Source organism: Anabas testudineus, chromosome 8 (genome assembly GCF_900324465.2).
Source record: "Anabas testudineus chromosome 8, fAnaTes1.2, whole genome shotgun sequence".
Taxonomy (NCBI): Eukaryota; Metazoa; Chordata; class Actinopteri; order Anabantiformes; family Anabantidae; genus Anabas; species Anabas testudineus.
This window is the reverse complement of record NC_046617.1, coordinates 16,990,767-17,010,075: the sequence shown is the minus strand read 5'-3', so window position 1 is coordinate 17,010,075 and position 19,309 is coordinate 16,990,767. Positions and strand designations below refer to the sequence as shown.

Here is a 19,309-nt window from a genome sequence, read left to right as displayed (position 1 = left end):
TTAACTGTAATGTTTTAGTTTACTCCCAAATTGCAGTTGTAATCCTGTGATTAGGTATGATAGTAGTCTTTATAATATTTAAGTAACAGTAAAGAAACTAATTCAAGTTGAATTTATTTGTACTTCCTTGTGTGCGACACTCAAGGCAGTGTTACCACAGCGTTAAGCATCACTATTTCACTGACCTCACAGATGCATATTTACTAACTATAAATAAACGATATCTTCAAGTCTTTACTATCTAGCATGCAAAGATGTTAAAATCCTCTCACCAGTCAATCTATTGTGCATTAGCATGGCAGGTTTTTCAAACTAAACGTCTGGTCTGCAGTGTATCAGCAGTAAAGCCGTGATGCAGATAGTCTGTAAACATCAATACTTCCCATGGCTGTGTTGCTTTTTGCACGGTGTCAGCCTCTACCTCTCCTTCCTGCTGACTATGTGGGCTCTTCTGGGCTTCAGAGCTGGTTCTTGTCACTCCAGGGGAGGCGGGTGGTGCTTGTGGCCGGTTTGGTTTTTCTTTACACATATGCTTCTCCTCACTAGACATAACACTGGCTGTGTACAGTCACCGTAACATATCAAGTAACTCTTCCTTTCTGTCTCTGTACCTGTTTGTCTTGTCCTGCATGGCAGCATCCATAAAGTTTCATTCTCTGACTTTCAAAAGTGACATCATTACAGTTGGCACAAGCGACTTGAACCATAGCAGGAATACATGTCATAAATGAAGTAACATTGTGGTGTGGGGATGTATGGTTGTTGGGCTGGCCATGGGCTATACTGTAGTAAGGAGCCTGTGAAAGAGGGAAGCATTAAATTAGAGCAACATCTGTTACATAACAGAAGTGTTATTAAGAATAATTGCTGTTCACTGGCAACTAGACTGAGCAGGCCTATAAACCTTAGTTGTTAGCCCTAGATGGTCACCTGTTGTTCCACCCGGCGGTGTCTCTGGTGGTCACTGTGACACACATGAGGGCTTGAACATGAATTCAAAACAAGTCCAGTTGCCACTGAAAAGCAAAACCGTGACATGTGTGACTGAGAATCTTCAAACATACATAGTTCTATATTATTTTAAGCATCAAAATGTGGAACATGTTGCCATTTGATGCTTCCCGCTTGCTCCTCAGGATGTACACTGCAACAAATGACTACCTGGAAAAGGAGGTTTAGTCAAGCATTAAGACTAATTAAGCTGTAGTCAAGTTGTTTTCCCCTTTTTTCTTTAATGTTTGAGTGTTGAGTGTTGCATGTATTAGGATGTTAATCATCTCTAATTTTGTTTTTCACGTTGACTGCTAAATAAAAAAAATATTGCAAAATCCCAGAATGGGAGTAACAAAGTGTAAAGGTAACTTATATATCCCTTTTCCAGGTGTGACATTGTTTGTAGTTTAAGTATGTGAAAATACTTGCTGGTTCCTTCCCAACCTCCACCTTTCCACAGCCGCCCCTTTACTTACATTAACCCTGTGTCTGTTTCCCCCTCTCCCTCCTCTTCAACAACCACTCCTCCTACTCTTCCTCTCCTTGTCTCTCTCCTCCTCTCCCTCCTCCTTCTGCGCGCCCCATCTGCCTAACTCCAGTTTCATGTAAGTTGGCTCCATTCATTCAGTCTTTTTTATAGAGCTGGGTATCCTAGAAATATATTTTGCAGTTGTTTCCATTATACTTTACCCATACTTGTTACAGTGCAGATGCAATTTAATTAAAGGTCAAATTAGCCTTTAACCCTTTGCCATCTTTATCAGTGTAGTTGCTGTTATATCGATTGAATCTGATGTGCCAAGTCTAAACTTATTGTGTTATTTTATTTAAAATAAGTTATTAATACCTCTAACGTTTAAATGTTTGTCGATACCCAGCCCTATTTGTTCCTAATTATGTATTTGTTATAAATGTACTGGTATGAATATTCTTGCAATCCTTGTTGTTAACCACTTTGTATCACCCACCCACATACATACATACATACAGAAAAACAAGCATGCCCTTTTAATTTTATTTCTTGGGTTAAAAGTTCAGCAGACTTAGTTTCCACATCCACTTGCTTATCTTGGTGATGGATTTGACAGCTTTCGGTCACTGTGGTTATTCCTCCTCATTTTTTTCTCAGTTCATCCAAAACAGATGAAGTTGGAATGAGCAGTGGCGATTTGTCATTTGTCTAGTTGTTTCCTGTTATATTGTAATTAAGTAATTATCTTGATTTGGCTGCTGATATGTTACTTGTGTCATTTGAGAGAGTTTTGGAATTATAATAAAATATACCCATAGGTGTGCATACTCATTTACAAAAGAACTGGGATGCTCTGGCCCTGCAGTCAGTTGTTACTAAAGATAAGCCAAACAAATGCATGAAAGTAAACATATTTTTTCCTGCTCATCAGTTTTTCTTTACAAGAAACTAATGTAGCCTGCTGTACAAGTTGATATTAGAATTCTTTATACATACGTCATCATGCAGTGTTTGTCTTTGGACTGCTGCTATGACTATAGTAATTGGAGTAAAGTTATTACGAAAGTGGCACTAGATCTGTCTCAGTTGATTCTTGTCTTAAAAGCAGCTGTGTGACGTACTGGTGACGCAGAAGCCACAATCATACCCCATTCAGTTTTTAAATCAACTGGTTTTCCTCTAAATCCTACCACAGTATTTTTACAATCTTTATTTTATATTAAGAATGGTTTGAATGGACACATTTGTGATTAATTAATTCTTAATTTGAATGTTTTTTGTTATTTCATTTAATCTTGTTAAATTGTTACTACAGGGTAATTCTTCAGAATCACAAAGGGTGCATGTGTGTGTTTATGTGTTTATGTGTGCATGTATTTGCCTCCTGTGGGAAGTCTTAACAACTCCTCTTCCTAATCCTACTCTCTCCAGTGGACAACCAGCACATGCTCCACTACATCCGAGATAAGACAGCAGTCCCATATTTCAGCAACTTAGTTTGGTTTATTGGGAGCCATGTGATCGAACTGGATAAGTGTGTGCAGACAGATGAAGAGTAAGTGTGTAATCTTCTCTTTGGCCTCTAGGGGTCAAGCGTGTCTCTAGTTTGCAGTATTATGCTGGTAATAGGTGTCAGTACCTGGCATTATGTACTCGTATTGTCAGTCATATATTTTGACATAAGATTGCTATTTTTGTTGGAGCTACACTATAAGATTTTAAACAATTCTTACACTATAATAAACTTGAAATCTGGTATCTCCATTAGCTATCTGACTTAACTCTCAGTGTCGCCCTCTCTCTGCATCTCTTTGTTGTGTCACAGACATAAGAACAGAGGGAAGTTAAGTGACCTGGTCGCAGAACACCTTGACCACCTCCACTACCTGAATGATATCCTCATTATTAATTGTGAATTCCTTAATGATGTTCTGACTGACCACCTCCTCAATCGTCTGTTCCTGCCTCTCTACGTCTACTCTTTGGTTATCCCAGAGACGGTATGCTACTCTTATAAATGAATAAACAAATTAGGTTAAACTGATGTTAAGTTGGAAGGTTCTTTTTTTTTTACCCTGCTCCTGTTTGCAAACTTCACAATAACTTCATTGACAACATGTAGGGCTTTTGACTCCCAGAACTTCACTAAAGTAAAATTTAGAAGCTGTAACTAAAAATGCCCTCCTTGGTTCTGGTTCTGCTTTTGTTTGCTACACTACTACATTTTATTTGTTAAAGATTAGATGGGGAAAATTTAGGGGAAAAGTAAAACAGGTTCCTGCAGTCACGAAACTCTGTAGTGATACTGTAGTCCTTACTGGGTGGCAATCTGATGATTTTGTGTAAATATAACAAAACATACACAGAACAAAAAAGAATGAGAGCAATTGAGGTAGGAGAAATTGTTCTCTAGTTAACAGCTCTTTCAGATTCTTGCCGACGATTGCGGGGTTCTGTTTTTTGTTTTGTTTTTTTTGTTTTTTAAAGTTGACTTGTAAATCTTATCTTGTTGTCCATTGATGCACTGAAATGAATTTGAGACGACAGAGATTTTAGATCAGTTGCCATATATCAGCAACACACAGCAGTGTAGTTGTAACTCATGTTAAACTATGCAGTTCACAAGTGTTTTTGCTGCCTACGTCTGTGACAAGCCAACCCAGTTTCAACACTCAAATTCAAATTAGTTATGCTTTAGTTAGAAATGAAGTGGGATTTACTGAGAAATGACAATCACAACTCCTCCTGGGTGGGTAATCTGCTCTACAAACCAATCCAACACAGGATTAAACAGAACAAATACTGTATCTTGGAGAGTAAAAGTTACTTTAGAAGCTATATCATGATTACCATAAGTTATTTACCATAACACTGAATTTTAGTCTAGGAGTATTACCTGAACATATAGTTTTAAACATATCAATATAACAAAATACAGCATATAATTTAATACAGCAAAATATTAGAAAGGAAAACGTTCAACTGAAAACTATAAATTAATTATTAAGCCTGTTGAATTTCTCCAACTTTGAGCCTTTTCATTCCTCTTTCTCAAAAGTTTAATGCTCATTCTCTGTTCCTTTTTCAGTCCGAGGATCGAAAGATCAATCCCCAGGTCTCCCTTTATCTGCTGTCTCAAGTAAGAAACACACACAAATAGATCACACGATGTTGTTAAAGATCGGGAAATGTAATAAAAATAGCAAATCATTGCCTTGCAGTACAGTTTCATCATGTATTTTGATATATTTTGTAAAGACCAAACATTTTCTGGAAGAACTTATAGCATGTTCATTACGAAAAGTAAACAATCTCACCAAAAGGCTCCCCTTTTATTTGAGTAGGTATATGTCAATATCCACTCATGTACAAAAGTTAGTACACCTTCTTTTACCTCTTTTAATTCTAATATTTTTTATGGTAAAGGTACAGAGTCATCTAGTATTACCCATTGTTCTACATACAGTTATGTACAGTCTGGATTGTTGTGTTTTTTATGTTCATGTTCATGAACTGTATTCCTGTGTGTTCTCCAGGTGTTTCTGATCATCCATTATCAGCCACTGGTCAACACCCTGGCAGACGTTATCCTCAATGGAGATTTGTCGGTGTTCACCCCACAGACAGACCTACACAGTACACATAAGAGCACGGTAATACACACAGACACACTCAGAAAAGCATTTTTACTAAGACACAACATTAAAACTAAAAGTATGACATATACAGCAATCAGAGAAATTGAGTTTCTAATGAGTAACACACACACACACACACACACACACACACACACACAGACACAGATACCAGACTGTACAGTAAGATATAGACTCAAACTCACCTACGCAGCGAACCACATGGACACATGTACAGTACATCTATACACGTACACACATACATACAGGTCACACTCAGCAGAGTACAGATGTGCATGTAGGTGCTGATGAGATGGTTCATGGTTTTCTCAAATCAAGAGTCAGTATGCAAACTATCTACAGTGCTTTTTTTTGTCTTTCTATGTTTAAAACACTCTTGTTTGTTTTGAAATGTTCTAGCAGCTCTATGATAGAAAAAGTCATACATATGAATCTTTAGGTTATTTCCATCTCTTCCTTTTTTTCTTTTTTGTATTTTTTTTAGTGTCACCCCCTTGTCTCCCCTTATGTTCCCCATCTGATTCCCCTCACCTCTCAATTTGTATTCTCTCTTCCTACCATCTATTCTCCTCGTGCATTTTAGTTTCTGTTCATCTCCCTCCCCTGCTTACATTTTTGACCATCTGTTTGTGGAGCCAGGTGGGTGTGCTGAGGTAGTGAGCGTTTCTGAGAACCCCTGTGGTTATTCTCTGTGTTGTGTGTGTGTGTGTGTGTGTGTGTGTGTGTGTGTGTGTGTGTGTGTGTATGTGTGTGTGTATGTGTGTGACCTAGACTTGTGGCTGTTTTAGGAAGCAGCCTCCCTTTTCAGTGAATGTGAGTTGAAGCGTGATGTCTTAACAAATGTTGGTCTACCACAACAGGAGGCTGTCAGACCCAAACAAGTGCCAGAGCCAGCTATTTATCCAGCAGTGTTGTTTTCCGTCATTTTTGTGGATAATATTTTGTTGCATTTAGATCTATTAGTGTTGCAGTTTTTAAAAGGGAAGTTTAAGGGAGAAGAATAATTAGTGTCTGTTTATAGAAGCAATTTACATGTTCATGATTTTTGGATCTTGATATAGTTCCACAATCATACGACTTTTTTTAAGATAGGAAATTATTGCTCATTTTGTCTGTTCGTTCCTGTGTTCATTCAGTACACTTTTGCATTTGAGCAGCACATGAAAGCTGATGGCCTTCCCTTTCTTAAAGACACAACACTGCATTGCTTTCATTTGCTTTCACCTGTCATCTATCAGGTCTCGGTCATTCTGCATGTTAGCTGGTACCATTTGCATGATTTCTCATAGAAATGACACACAATTCCTGGCGAGGTCTGATGAGATAAATTCTGCAGCAGTGGTATTTTTCTGCATGCATGATGCATTATAGATATCAAATGTGTCTGTTACATGAAATAGAACCATTTCTCAGTTATTGTTTAATTTATTGTAGGTGAAACAGATAAGGCATGGGCTCTTGTTTCTGCACAGGTGGTCAAATGGTACTTCCTGTTTCTCTGTGATGTGGCAGGAAATTAGGTCACATGATGGAACAGTGACAGAGGTGGCTCACCTAACCCAGAATCTCTTTCCTGGAAGAAGTGTTTTTTTTTTTTTTTTTTTTCTGTCTTTGTTCTTCATAAAGGTTTAACTTGCAAGTGCACCAGATAGTTACATGATGTCAAAATTTGCATGTGTACACCAGTACCTTTTTCAACCAAAAGGCATGCAGCTGTTTTAGTTCTATGCATTTGTAAGTATTTTTGTACTGCAATTGGTGCACCATTTTGATGTGCTTCTGGTATGTGTGCAAGGTTTTGCCTGAGCATGTGAGAGAGAGTGAGTGCGTGTTTGTGTGTGTGTGTGTGTGTGTGTGTGTGTGTGTGTGTGTGTGTGTGTGTGTGTGTGTGTGCGTGTGCGCGTGTGTAGGTTTGTCTTGCATGCTCCCTGACCTCCATTAATTTCTCAGCATTGGCTCAGAGTGTGAGTGGTTTACCAGAACATAGTCAGCTAACAGGTGCAACACACATACTCACACACACAGATATAAACACATAGATACTAGTGTCTGTGGTTTAGCATACACAGTGTGTTTTCTAGCAGTAGTTACAGTACAATTCTGCTTCGATATACCAAGTAACATAGAGAAACATATTTCAGTGTCTTTAAAGTGTGTCTTACTATTGAATGGATTAAAACAACTTTGTAGCTAATAGGTAAAGATGTCTACCTAAAGCTTTATATGTATTATGTTGAATGGCTTAATGTAAACAAACCTTTAAAAACACTTTTTACTCTTTGACAGCCAAATGCAGCAAAACATGTCTTTTAGTGTTGAATCCATACAGATTTAGTTTCAGGAACATGTAAAGAAGTCACTGAGGATGGAAAAAGAAAAAGAGGATAGAGGAATAAAGTGAGGATTTTTAGAAAAAAAAAAATTAAATCCAGTATTCTCACTTAATAGATCTGTTTAGCCTGCCCTCCTCCTAATTCAAATTTGTCCCAGGTTTACAGCACTTTGTGGAAGAAACTAAGCAGCTCATGAATCAAAACCAAAACTTATACACCAACGAGGCATGTGGCACGCTGCTCCTTCCAGAAAGTGCTGCACACTTGGCACTAATGTCAATAAGGAGGACGGCCTCAGTTTCTCCTGACTCTGTATATCAGGTGTACGTGTGTGTGTGTGTGTCTTAATTCCTGTGTGTTCACTTTTGGTGGTTTGTGTTAGTGTAAGAAGTAAAGTGAAAAAGGGCCACCTAGTTTCAATGTTAGATACCTGATCTGCTACCGCTTTGTTTTCTGTAACAAAGTTGAAGCATATAATACAAATGAAACCTAAAGAAGCAGGATAACCAGATATTCAGTGACATCCTTTTTTGCTGCCATACTGGACATCCTTAATGGATTGGAACCCTCAGTCGCCTCTTTTCAAACTAACTATATTATATATACAGTTGTCAATATCATGGTGTTGTATAGTATTCAGTACTTTCATATTGACATTTTCGCATATATGCTGTAACACAGGCTTCTCATGAACCTACAAACAGAACAAGCATGTTGAACAGTTAAACATACGACATGATGCCATTTTAATTTTCATGTATAGTTAGGTGAAGAAGCTGTTTAAAAAAACTAGTTTCATGTTTTGTTGGCTGCTACTGCTGCTGATATCCATTTAAACCTGAGCACTTACTCAGTCGTTTCTTTTTTAAGGTTTATATGTATTTCTATTTTATGATTCCTACACTTCTTTTCATTTTATTTAAAGCAATGAGGCAGTGTTATTATTAGTAGTAGTTCTGATAAGTGTTGTCATTATGATTACTCAGTTTTACTGTCACAGTGTTGACATCTCAGCAGTGCATCTTATCATGTACCAGCTGTTTCCTGTGTGTGTATCTAAATGTTAATGCAAGATTTAGGGCTTCGTGTGAAAAGGGCATGTCTTCTAGGTAGATATGACCTTGCCGTAGTGGCCTCAAAACCAGTAATCAGCTCTGTGTGTATATGTGCACGGTTGGTCATTTTTTTCCTCTACTGTGTGTAGTAAGAATATCAGGGAGGAAGTGGCTTGTGTGTTTTAACGGACTTTGATCGACTCGATAGTACCAGAAGGATTTACTGTAAGGCACTCTATTTGCGTGCATGTGTGAGATTATATAGGCACATGAGTTCTATACATCTGTTTTTGCGGGTGTAAGTGTTGTCCTGCATGTTGCATGCACATTTACCATTAAAGGGTTGCAGTAATTTGCTCACAGGAAAGAGGGCAGCATCTTGGATACTAGACATTTACTTCAAAATATAATTACTCCAGATTATTGTTACCTGACTTATTTAACAGCTGCCACATGGAAAAAAAGCACTTGATACTGGATTTTATGATCACCAGTAATTCCTTTCTGTCTTTCTCCAACCCACAGGCCACATCAGGAGGTGTGCGTCGATTCACCAAGCCCCCAGAGTCTCTGGAGCGTTCTCTGGAACTGTCCCGTCACCGCGGCCGCAAGAGAACCCAAAAAAGGCCAAACTACAAGAACCTGGGCGAGGAGGAGGATGATGAAAGGGCTGGGGGAGGAAGTGGTAGTGGAGGAGGGCTAGAGGAGGGCTGGGATGATGACGGGAGAGGAGGAGAAAGGGATGGAGCCCGAGACAGGGAGAAGGGAAAAGGTACAGAGGGAGGAGGAGGTGGGAGTTCTAAGGGAAGCAGAGCGAGTGGTGAGACAGCAGAAGGTGAGTGTGTGTCTCACTGGACACAGCAGTACAGGACTGTGTTTGTGTTTTCTTACTCCCATCAGTCCAACACAGTCATGTACCCTGGTTACCCAACAACCCCTCAGCAGCAGCAGCCCTCGTCTCCAAACAGAAAAGAGAGACACCCACTTATTTAAAGACAGGATACCCAAAACAATGTAAACAGCTTAACTGCTTTATTGCTTTTTGTTTTGGCTATGTATTGCAATGTGCCCATGACATGGCTGTCATGTCCATGCATTTACACTTACAGAATAAATTATACAGCCTCTTTCAATATTAAGTCAAGGACTTGCATGATTCCTGAACAAGGAAGAAGTTTTCAAAAAGGAACTTATAAAAAACTATTGGCACAGAATCAGATATTTAAAGTGGACACTAAAAGAAAATGTGGAAGGACAAACGGTAAAATCAGAAAGTTTAATAAAATAATTCCTCTTTTTCTTTCTGGTTTTGGGACGAGCCTTCAGCTTTTTGCTGCTTCCCTTCTATGACACCATTTTTATTTCCCTATGGTTACCATGGCTACCACTGATCATATGTCCAACACAATCTCCATGGCAAGTGACTGTCCATTTTCACGGTGACACACCATTCATCCTGTGCTCCTCACTTCTCCGCCTCTCTCTCGTTCTTGCTCTGTGTGCTTGTGCGTGTTTGTTCGTGTGTGAAGTAAAAATGTGTTCACACCCATCTGAAATTTTCCTTCTTTACTTCTACTGAACAGATTGTCCGGGTTTTTGCCATTTTAGAAGGCTGAGAGGCTACAGCTTTTTTTACAGCAAATGTTTTAAAGCAAAATGCAACGTGGGCTGCAGGGCAACAGAGTTTCAAAATGAGAGATGTACCATTTAAAGTGGAAAAATGACACCTACTATCTTCAACCGATTGATAAGAAAAGTGATAAACTAAAACAATTTTGAGAGTAAATTAGTTCACACATTATGAACACATTGTAATGTAATCATATAGTGAATTAAATGTATTAAACATGATTATGGAGTCACTAAGTAGACACTGATATTTTTCTATTTTAGTAAATTGAATCACTTTAAAACAGTGAAGGGTGAGAAGGAAACACTTCAGACTATTCATTCAATATCACAAAAAAAAAACATTTTCTTCATAGCTGTGGTGTGTGTGTGTGTGTGTGTTTGTTTGGTGGGTGGGGTGATGTGAATACATTTTTTTTTTTAAATCACATTTATCGATCCTGTATTTTCAAGTAAATAAAAAGTGTGTCTTTGTGTGCACACAGAGATAGAGATGGTGGTGATGGAGAAGTGTAAAGTGTCAGAGCTGACGGAGCAGAACATCACTGATGAAGAGAAGACTGCTGCAGCCACCCGCACACACACACAGAGGAGCAGGTACATGGACACACTACACTGAAATGTTAGGTGTGAGTGCAGGAATGGAAAGAATGAATGAAAGGAAACGCAGTATATGTGAACTGATCATATACTCACTCTCTCTCTGTCCACAGGCCATTCTTAGACATGGTGTACAGTGCCCTCGACTGCAGCAATGATGACTACCATGCCCTGTTTGTCCTCTGCCTTCTTTATGCTGTTTCACATAGCAAAGGTTGGTCTTTTGGCTCCATCGTGCACATGCACTTCATTTTGTTGGTTATAGTGACTCATCCTAGACCGTGTCACTGATAGCAACTTTCCTGCACTTTTTAAAATAAAGCAGCAGTACTGTTGATACTTACTTCCCCTCTGGTAATCATGTAGCTAGGTCTATAGACACAGGTTTAACTTGACAGAGGTGAATACATTTGCTTAAGTAAAGTGATGTTCTTGGCAGACTACTTTTCATTTCCTCACTTCTAATTTACATCACAACAAATTTGTTTTGTCATCTAGCTGGCTATGTAACCACTGTGGCTGTGTCCATCCTGAATATTCCCAGTATAAAGTAGTATAATATATAGTATAAGTAGATACACAGGTTAAGTAGACTGTTACACCCTTAGGATTTGGATTTTACACTACTGGGAACTGTTATGATACTTCATCCAAAGGTGTAATTTCACTTTGTAATACATACATAATCATACAATATGTAAACAATTTCATAAGCAGCTGTGTTATATTTCTTAAATTCTTAAAGTGCATTGCTGTCAAAGATGCAGATGAACTGAAATCTTTATATCAGTGAATAATTATTCAACTAACTACATTATTAAACTATTGAACACCTGGCACTGACTCATCACCAGATTCCTTATAGCTCAGAGGAGAGGGTTCGGCTGTATGATGCTACGCCTGAAATGACAGGGATGATGCCAGCGTTCACCAAACCTCGAAACTCCACCTGATTTGCATGCAACTTTTCCTCACCTGGTCTGTCTGCCTTGTCTGTAGGTATAAACCGTGATCTTCTAGAGCGGTTGCAGTTGCCAGTTCCTGACCAGGAGAGGAGTTCCTACAGCCTGGTGCTGGTGGAGAGACTAATCAGAGTTATGAGCCAAGCAGCGCAGCCAGGTAACATGCTCATGTAAACAGAAACAACATAAATATAATGGAACTTTTGGTGACATAATTTATTCATATGTTTGTGTTACGTGTGTGTAGATGGTAAAGTGCGTCTGGCTACACTGGAGCTGAGCTGCCTTTTATTAAAACAGTCGGTGCTGTCTGGAAACAACTGTATAATCAAAGATGTTCATCTAGCCTGCATGGAGGTATAGCACACACAAACATGTACTTACTGTTCTCATTTGTACATTCTTATCAACATATTAGAACACACATTCAGTAATCTAACAATCAGAAATCATATCAGAGGTCAAAGGTCCAGAGCCAGCAGATTAAAGTATAGATCTTGCACCATCCACAGGAGTGTAGCCCTCAGCCCAGTCACACAGACGGTTTCCTTTTAAGATTGAAGGTTTAAAAACACAGACAAACCAGATATTCCTCTTCGCCTGCTAGGATTTTATCCGAATGACACATCTTACCTCACAAACTGCCTTATTGCCTCTTACTGTTTCCCCCTCTCTCTCCTTTACTTTTGTTCTTTCTCATCCTTCTGGGAATATTTTTATTTCCTCTTCCGTGTGCCATCAGGATAATCCTCCCCACCCTCTGTTTTAAGTATTACATTTTGAGAAAACAAAACACAATTTAAAAAGGTTTAGTAAACTCTGCCTTCGTCATTTTACAGTAAGTTTATGAAATCTGTCAACCAGTGATATTAGTTTAACCTCACTGGGGGTTTCTTCTCGAAGAATTTCCCACTGTTGACACAGTTTAACATTAATGAATTGACCCTTTCATTTAGGACATTGTTCTTTGGTCACGGTTTTCCAGAAATTGTAATTCTTATTTTTAGTCAGTTTATTTTGCTTAATTATTTGTTACCTTATGACTCTCTACTATCTGCTGTCCAAACAAAGGCAAAATGCCAGAAGATTTCCACCGGGGCACAGCTGAACTCTGACAAGAAAACAGGCTGGAATTTCTATTCCATTCCATGTGGCTTTATAAATAATCAAATATATAGCAGATAAGCTTTTACTGTCACTGAAGATAGAATTATGACTGCATATAGGTGTGAATATCCATAAACCAGAGATGAATTTACTATTGTTAAAGGAAATGTGCTTTGCACAACACAGGGTGACTTAATAGATTCACGTGTGGGATTTCCTAACATTTACTCATGCGAATATTGTAATGTGCCAGACTTGACAATGACAATGGCCAGTAAGAACAAGATATACAAATAAATCAACTGAATTTATTGAAGTGTCAAGTCATGGCCTATCCCACATGGGATTAAAACACACCTTTACATCAAATATCACAATACCTTCCTTCCCACAGTGAAACCACGTCTACAGTACAGTAGCAGGCCGGTCACAGAACAATTTAAGTAGTAACTGAGGAGAAACATTAAATAGCAAAAGAGATCAACATAATCATAATGTCATAATTTTTACTGAAACACTAGTTAAATATCATGCAAATTTGTCTCTTTTTATGTTATGTGTGAGGTTGGAAGTAGCGGTTGTGGATCATTTGCACAAATAATTGTTTATTTATTGTTTATACTTGACAATCACCTAAGTCACGAGTCTGTTACCTATTTGTAAAATTAAAACATAAATTTATATTGAATAGGGGTAAGCATGTGTTTGTACCTGATGTGCATATGTTACATGATTGAATGATAATACTGTATACTGACTGTATTTGCCATTATTTAATTTTTTTTTTTTTTGGCTTGAAGGGTGCGAGAGAAGAAAGTCTGCATTTACTGCGGAGATTCTACAAGGTAATTGGACACTTAGCTATGCACATATGTATACAGAAAAGTACATAGAGCATAAAAAACATAAAAGGAATGAAACATTAGACCAAGACAGCTAATGTCACCTTTAATGTTTGTACAGGCCTACAGCAAAAGCAGAATCAAATACTTGATAAGCCTGTTTTATCTAGTATTAAATAGTAAGTGAAAGACAAACCCCAAAGACATTAGAAGAAGGTTGTATTGTTGCGTGTTTAAGTGCACAGGTTTGTGTCTGCTGATTATAAATGAAGTCATTTCTCATAAGGTGTAGCTGGTCTTTCCTTCCATATGTACTATGACATATTTATTCAAATTCTTTCAGTTTCTCTTTGTCGTTATCTCGGATATCAGTTTTGGAATTAGTTGCAGGGCTTATGTTTAGCTGACGTTTCCACACTCACATGGACAATGAAGGCTCGGAGAGGTAGAATTGTTCTAATTCAGCATTCAGGAAAACATTATGGTCAACATGCTGACTCTCAACAACTACAGGAAAGAAAATAGAGGCTTACTTGTAAGAAAACAAGGCCATGTGTTAGTAACAGTGGTTTTTGTGGCAACTACGTTTTTTGTTTAAAAACTACCCAGCAGGTTGAAATTAAAGCTTAAGATGATTTTAAAATCCTGCTTTAACTAATGCTTCCTCTCAAACCTCATGATCACAGTGTAACAGTGACATGTAGCTACTGTCTTTTGTTCTTGGACATTGAATTTTTTTTTCTTCCGTTTGATTTATCAACCTTGCATCTACCAATGTGGTAGTTTCCAATGTTTCCTGAGTAGCAAGTTGAATGAGTTAACTTGTATCAGGGTGGTTATCTGTACACGATTAACTGACAATGTAGTGTAAACACACCACACTCAACAGTACATACAGAACATCTTGTCTTATTTGACCGCATTTCCTGTTTTGTTGAAAACATAATTTTGTTGATGGGATGTCATTTAAGAATTCCTCTCCCATGATAATTGATATGGGTGATTGAGTGAAACACACAGCAGATAAGCAGACTTTGTACAAAGTGCTGGTGTTGTGGACGTGGAATAGTTTCATATTTCCTGTTAATAATATCATGTACATTTTTTATCTACTGGATGCAGAAATAGTGGGAAAATAAGGCCATGAACACAATAAAAAAGAACATCATTATCTTTACCAAATATAATACCTACTTGAAGTTGTACTTGTGACGGTGTGTATCCATGCGTAAACTATGTTCGTGCTATGCACAAGCACTGACAGATGAGTGTACCGTAGACATAAATAGATTTAAGACTTTGCTATGGCAGTCATGTGTTTAACAAAAAGTAGGAATTCTTTATTTTACACAAACAATGACTTATTTCTAATACCAACTTTTTTACCACAGGGCGAGGAGATCTTTTTGGATATGTTTGAGGATGAATACAGGAGCATGACGGTTAGTGGGCTTTGATTTGATGTTACACATGTTAGTTTGTTGCATAAAAAAATTTCTTGTTGATAATGTGTATGGGTACTCATGCACTTGTGTGTATGTTGACAGAGTAAGCCGCTGAACGTGGAGTATCTAATGATGGATGCTTCAATATTGCTGCCACCCACTGGCACCCCTCTGACTGGAATTGACTTTGTCAAGAGGCTGCCTTGTGGAGATGTGGAGAAGACGCGGAGAGTGAGTTCATTCACACACTCCACCACGGTCCACTTTCCACACAACACATGAGTTTAAAATGCTTATTTCCTTTCTGTTAAATCAGGTCTTGTAATTGAAATTAGTTTCCTTTAGAGGCTTTTTGGGGGTCATTAAATGAAACTTAGTAATAGTTAATGCATATTATTACATAAACTTGAACATGTGTACCTCTGCCAAAATTCATATTGTCACAATGGCAGCAATTCTTTTGTTTACTGACAGGTTCAGGATTTCAGATTTAGCATAAAATCTGTGTGTTGTGTTTGTGTGCGACCTCTCCACTCTGCACAGGCGATCCGAGTGTTCTTCATGTTGCGGTCGCTGTCGCTGCAGCTTCAGGGAGAACCTGAGACACAGCTGCCTCTGACTAGACCTGAAGACCTCATCAAGACAGATGACGTCTTAGACCTCAGTAAGACACATACAGAAAAGAGCCTTACTGTACACTGTTAGTCACAAAGGCAATATTTATTCAGCTCTCAAAACAAGAACACAAGCTACAGGACAGCAAATGTGTTTATGCAGATATAATTTTTACACCCAGGGTTCATTTTCTGAGTGGTTAAGAACAACGTAAAAGACAAAAATTAAGTGAAACTAGTGCAGTAGAAATGTAACTTTGCACAAAGGAAGTTACTATAGACATTTGGCTTCCATATTAAAAGAGCAGGTACAACAACATGTAAAACAATAGAAACAACTACTACAATTTCCCCAAATGTCCAACTTTGACCACTCTACATAGCTATCTGTCACATTGGGAATTCTATTTCATACACTCAGACTCCAGAAAGCTGTAGATCTAAAGCTACAGTTACCAAGAAATATGCACACGCAAACACTGACAACCACAACAACAGTGATCTGAGCATTGGGACACACTCATGCGCATGTACGCACACAACTTCCCACACACAAAGATAACCCAAACAATTTTCTCCAAATGTACACAGGTGTGTAGATGATGTTGTTGAAACTTGCACGTGGGTAGTCATGCCGTGCAGGATGTCACAAGTACAACTGCACGATAATGTGACACACTGTCACACACACACTGCACAAACATTGCACTTCTTTGCTTTTCATGCATGCATATGATTGCAGGTTTGATGCATTATAGTGATGTTGTGACTACAATTGACAGTTCAGGTGTAAGTATGTAAATATCTTTTACTGTCTTAACCCCACAGAACACAGCAAAGCTCAGATAGAGGTAGGCTCCAACAACCATAACTGGAAATGAGCAGAAGTCTTATTGTGTGTGGTTTAAAAGGTGCCTGCATTGTAGAATTAGTGTATCTTATACAGTATATGGAATATTTTATTGCTGCATGCAGGTATGTTAGTATTATTTACTATTATTATCTAGAAACCTCACAAAAAATGAAAATTATACTTCTTTCTTTCTATTATTATTCCCTATGTATTCAAAGTCTACTATAACTTGACATCCATGCCAAAGGTTGAAAAGCTTGGGTGAAAACTCAAGTTTTGAAAGAAAACGACCGACACGAGGGTGTGTCAGTCGGAAAGGACTGTCTTTGTGACCTAGTTCCAAAACTCTCAAAACAGAGTCAGATTTCTTTAGTAAAATCATCAGCTGATCTCCCAGTTCAAATGTTCATATCAAGTCAAATAATCAAGACCAACTTTTAGTTCTGAATCAGGACTTTCACGCAAGTGGCTTTGCCAAAGTCAGAAGGCTGGTAATATATATGTATTTGCATACGACACAATCACTATTATTATGTAAACTATGTGTATAGTATTATTGTTCTGCTATGTACAGGCTGACAGTACAGTATATTTATTTCTGCTATTTATACTGAGCCTTGTTGGCACAAACCTTTTAACTCAGGGTCAATAAGTAATATACAGCAGAGTGTCACCTGACTGAATTAAAACCAAGTACCAAAATTAAAAAAAAGAGTTGGAGACAAATATTTTATAGAGGTGCATTTGTTTGTGTTTTACACAGACTATATCAAGGAAACAACATTTCGACTTTCTTCTTTATGAAAATCATGGTCTTACCATGCCAGTGTTGTCAATAGATAAATAATAGAAAATATACTTAGTAAAACATTTACACTCAGTTTACCCTTTTTTATGAACATCTGAATAGTTCAATGCAGTCAAGCAGAAAGGTCCTAATGGGTACAAATGGCCGCAGTGGAAGACCTTTTAAGAAAATTACATTTAGCAAGAATGATGGAGAGCAGCAGCAAAAATGTCTTTGTGCAGCCTCCAACCCTTACATCTACAAAATCTACTAATGTCATCATAACTATATTTCGATTGTTTACTGAGAAGCAACTGTTATACTAGAGCTCTCTGAAAACAATGATCTAGTATTAAGACAACATCTTGGAACAGGACATGCAACACACACTTGTAACGTGTAACAGTCATAACCCTATATCATTTGGCATTCAGTTATAGTGTAATAGTGCTGACAAGTCAAGAACAAGAACTAACAAAAACAAACTAAATAACTAGTCACACTCTTTAGCTTAGTCTCTGTAACTGTGGAATGATGTGATTATTAACAAGTTACTTTAAAATATGTAATAACTCAATTCAACACAGGAGAACACACCTGAAACAACACCAACAATAGTCAGTTTACCTGTGATCACTGTGATAAGCGTAGTTCTGCCTGTGAATTCCAGGCAAATGGCAGGAAGAAAACAAGTCATGAACACCACAGCTTTCTTAGTTTGTTTTGAGTTATGTCTAATACAACATGCATCCACATACTAAGGAACTGCCTGAACAAGTAAGATTTCACAATGATGGGAGCATCAGTACATTGCTAAACATACAGCAAGCTGAAACACAGTTACATCAGTGATTAAGAGATATTGAGCTGCCTGTAACAGATGATGTAAAAGCTGTTTAAACTAACTGTATTGTGACACAGATCACTCTTTACGCAACCTGACATTGAAAGACATTTGAGGAAGTGCTTCTGACTTGGCATAAGGATTATCTGTGGACACCCTGCTTCAGTGACAGCTCAGACCGTGCACTAGTGCATGATGTCAGCCTATATGGCTCACATCCAAGAATAAATCATTGTTCAGAAAACTTCCAGTTTAGAGAATGTGAAAAGACACCTAATGACTATTGGTAGCACATTCTTTGTCACCTGACAGAGCAAAGGCATGAAAAGAATATGCACCTGTCACATTATAGCTAGCTCTTTAGCAGTAACAGCTACACATTTCACTAGGATTTCAGGTTATGTGTTTGATGTGCTCACACATTTTGTTTATTCATTATGTGATAATTTACAATTGTTTGTTGTATACTGTATACTATACCTGGTAACCTGGTGGCTGTGTAATTTCACCACCATTTTACTCATTGCTTTCAGTTTGAGAGTGGCGTCTTGGAGAGTAAGCAGGAAGCCCACCTCATTTATTTGAAATGAGCCTTTTCTCTTAGTTTTTTATTTAGTTTATTTAAATTCACAGAACATCTCAGAAAGAAAGTAACCACAAATTCCCCAAAGCCGAAAGTGATACAGTATGTATTAGGTGAATCTTATGATGTAAGCAAGGAAAGTCTTTTTTCCTCTATCATAGGATTTGTTTTCTTTCCTATGCAAAATGAAAATGAAATAAAATTGCACTTTTTACAGATTTAACAAGATTCTTTTTTTTTTTGGATGTGGTAATTGTTTTTAAGATCAGTTCTTAGAATTATACGTGAAGAAAATAGTTTATTGTAAATTCCACTCGGTTGTTTACTTACCAGTGATGACTGTACCTTCTGTGAAAATTCAGGTAGTCATAGCCTTTTAAGAGTTATCATATCATCTATGACGACTGAACTGCGATTTCGGTACTTTTTGGAAACACATTTGCTGAACAATTAATGATTAAAACTGATAAGAGACTTGTTGAGTGGAGCGTATCCATGACACAGCAGGTACTGTTTGTTCTCCACTAGAATAGT

General features: G+C 37.8%; 1 protein-coding gene across 5 annotated transcripts in view; it reads left to right on the top strand.

Moving 5' to 3' along the window:
- clec16a (C-type lectin domain containing 16A) overlaps positions 1-19,309 on the top strand; it is a 36,632-nt gene that overhangs the window by 6,545 nt on the left and 10,778 nt on the right. For 2 of the 5 annotated variants that reach the window (XM_026355042.1, XM_026355069.1), the window contains 14 exons: positions 1,593-1,598; positions 2,897-3,020; positions 3,291-3,465; positions 4,554-4,604; positions 5,002-5,118; positions 9,035-9,344; positions 10,624-10,735; positions 10,852-10,952; positions 11,738-11,857; positions 11,948-12,057; positions 13,608-13,652; positions 15,041-15,091; positions 15,197-15,325; positions 15,638-15,758. In XM_026355042.1, the coding sequence (XP_026210827.1) occupies positions 1,593-1,598; positions 2,897-3,020; positions 3,291-3,465; positions 4,554-4,604; positions 5,002-5,118; positions 9,035-9,344; positions 10,624-10,735; positions 10,852-10,952; positions 11,738-11,857; positions 11,948-12,057; positions 13,608-13,652; positions 15,041-15,091; positions 15,197-15,325; positions 15,638-15,758 (1,572 nt within the window). The remainder of the gene's footprint in view (positions 1-1,592; positions 1,599-2,896; positions 3,021-3,290; positions 3,466-4,553; positions 4,605-5,001; positions 5,119-9,034; positions 9,345-10,623; positions 10,736-10,851; positions 10,953-11,737; positions 11,858-11,947; positions 12,058-13,607; positions 13,653-15,040; positions 15,092-15,196; positions 15,326-15,637; positions 15,759-19,309) is intronic. The other 3 variants (XM_026355051.1, XM_026355078.1, XM_026355060.1) reach the window with 2 other exon arrangements.